The 2500-nt window shown below is 50.0% G+C and overlaps 1 protein-coding gene across 4 annotated transcripts in view; it reads right to left on the reverse strand.

Moving 5' to 3' along the window:
* LOC125949222 (spectrin beta chain, non-erythrocytic 1) overlaps positions 1–2500 on the reverse strand; it is a 55766-nt gene that overhangs the window by 11323 nt on the left and 41943 nt on the right. For all 4 annotated transcript variants that reach the window (XM_049676010.1, XM_049676009.1, XM_049676008.1 and 1 more), the window contains exon 5: positions 1–2500. This exon is cut by the window's left edge and continues 778 nt beyond it; it is cut by the window's right edge and continues 1906 nt beyond it. In XM_049676010.1, coding sequence (XP_049531967.1) covers positions 1–2500 — 2500 coding nt within the window.

A 2500-nucleotide genomic window follows, 5' to 3' on the forward strand; every position in this document is an offset into this window, starting at 1 on the left:
GCCGGTTTACGGAGACCAGCGAATTGAGCCTGCAGCTTCTTCGTTTCATTCTCGATATTGCTGGCATCGAAATGACCTTCGTGGGCCATCTCTTCACCAGTCGACACCAGTTCCGCTACCTTCTGCTCCCACAAAGCGATATCGTTCTCCAACACCTGATGCTTGTTCATCAGCTCTTTGCAGCTGCGCAGATCGTTACCAACCTGTTTGCTTTGCAGCGCATGGTCGAGCTCATCGAACTTGCTCTTCGAATCTTCGATGTAGCGGTTGTGTTCACGCTGAAGAGCTGCTTGCTCCAAACGGCGACCCTTATCTAGGGATGTGGCAACTAGATCCTTCCACTTTTGATTGATCGCGGCAAGCATTGTGCTAACTTCCGTCGCACGATTGTTTGTCTTGATCAATGATTCCCCTTCCTTGTTGACTAATCGCAGTTGTCCCTCGTTGGCGCGTAGCTCACGCTCAAACGCCTTATGTTTTTGCAGCTTGCGTGGCAAATTCGTGAGGTCTTTGTAACTTTCATCACTGGCAATCTTCGTCTTATCGGCCAACCATGCATTGAGGTCGTCTACGTCGGCGGAGAATTTCTGGAAGTCTTTCGACGCCTGCAGTGCATTGCGACGCTTCTGGGCTGAATCCTTCACGCGCTCGCGCCGTGCCAAAACTTGCACCCGGCGTTCGTTAATGTACGGCGAGTCATAGTGATTGTTACGTATCAGCTTATCAGCTCCATCAGAGAAATTCTTCAGAATCTTATCTTGTGCTCCGAGCGAGTTCTCGAAGTCCAGATGGCGCTTCATGATTGCTTCGACATCATCCAGCGAACCACCGAGATCGTCGTACTCAAGATATGCTTCGTGACTTTTCGTGGTCGCGTCAATTTTGTCCGCTTCACGGTTGAAAGTTTGCAACTCGATGCACTGCTGCAGCTTTTTCTCTTTCACCAACCAAGCCTCATTGACGCGTTGCCGTTCGGCTTCCAGCTTCGACAACTTATTCGTGATTTCGGGATCTTCTGACAAAGTCGGGTTACGCTCGAGCATCTGCTGCCCAAGCTTTGCAAGCTGTTCAAACTCATCGTCGTGCGCCTTGATATCCTCGCCCAGATCCTTGTGTTTCTTCAAAAGTTTCTCAGCCGTCTCAACGTCGCGAGCTGTCTCTTCGGCATTCAACTGGTTACTGCACTCAGCGATCCAGCTCAGCAGTGCTTTCGTGCTGCTGTTGAAGACTTGCTGACCAACCGCGTTCTCCAAGCGGGACCGACGCTCCTTTGCCTTCTCCTGTACCTTCTTCCACAGATCCTGTATGTCTCGCTGTTTCTCGCTAACGTTCTCCCGCTCCGATGGATACGAGTTTTTCACCGTGTTGCCGAGTAGATTCACTCGACTTACCTTCTCCTTGACGGGTGCTAGTTCACGCTCGAGGTTTTCATGGCGTCGCTGGAGCGCCTTTACGGTCTTGAGATCCGGTCCCACCTCGGCCGTATCGAGCTGCGTAATCTTCTCATTCATCCAATCGATAGCTTCCTCACACGTTCTGTAGAACAGTTCCACGCTAGAAGCACCCTCTAGGTTCTTCTCCTTCTGACCCTTCAGATAGTTAAGGTGCTCCCACATCTGATGAATCTGTCGCTGACGAGCTTTAACCTTATCCAACTGAGAATGACCTTGACGAACAAAATCTTCCACATCGGAATCGATTGCTTCGATGCGCTTCGAAGAGGCCGATAGATCGTTCACAAACGTTTCGAACTGGCGTTTGGCTGTCTCCACATTTCCTTTTGGATCTTCCGTACGAAGCATTTTCTCTTTGTCCTTAATCCATTTCTCGAAATCATCACACTCACGGTAGAATCGGAACAGACAAATCGAATCCTCCAGTAGTGCGCGACGACGCTCGGCCAGATCTTGTAACTGATCGTAGGTGCTGTTGATGTGCTTTTGGCGCTTATCGACACTATCATTGCTATCGAAAACACTTCCATCGTCACCTTTAGTACGACGTTTAACCAATGGCTTCAACTGACTAACCTTTGCCGGTCGCACACGCTTCACCTGTATGACTTCCTTCACTAGGATTGTCTTTTTAACCTTTTGCATCGCCTTTACCTTTTCCGCCTTGCGCACTAAGCATGGTACCGAGCGGGGTTCGATCTCTTTTACGTAGTTCGCTGGTACAAAGCCCTCTTGACCGTCCAGCTTCCGCACGTTCCACCAATCGGCGTTGTTTTTGTTTTGTAGAATCATAACGTCCCCTTTGGACACCTTCATGTTCTGTCCTTCAAAGCGATACAGAGCTTGTACGTGAGGTAGCAGTTTGTTCTCGGTCACTGTTCGGTGCTCTAGCCGTTCAACAGGCTCATCTTCCCACACCTCTTTGGGCACTAGTCTCGTCTCATTGACCCATTCCTCTTGCTCAAGCTCCTGCACCGGTTCCGGCTCAGCCGATAGCTCAAGAGTACAGATTCCTGCCTTAATCAGCTTTTCAGCCTGTTGGTTCA

Source organism: Anopheles darlingi, chromosome 2 (genome assembly GCF_943734745.1).
Source record: "Anopheles darlingi chromosome 2, idAnoDarlMG_H_01, whole genome shotgun sequence".
NCBI lineage: Eukaryota > Metazoa > Arthropoda > Insecta > Diptera > Culicidae > Anopheles > Anopheles darlingi.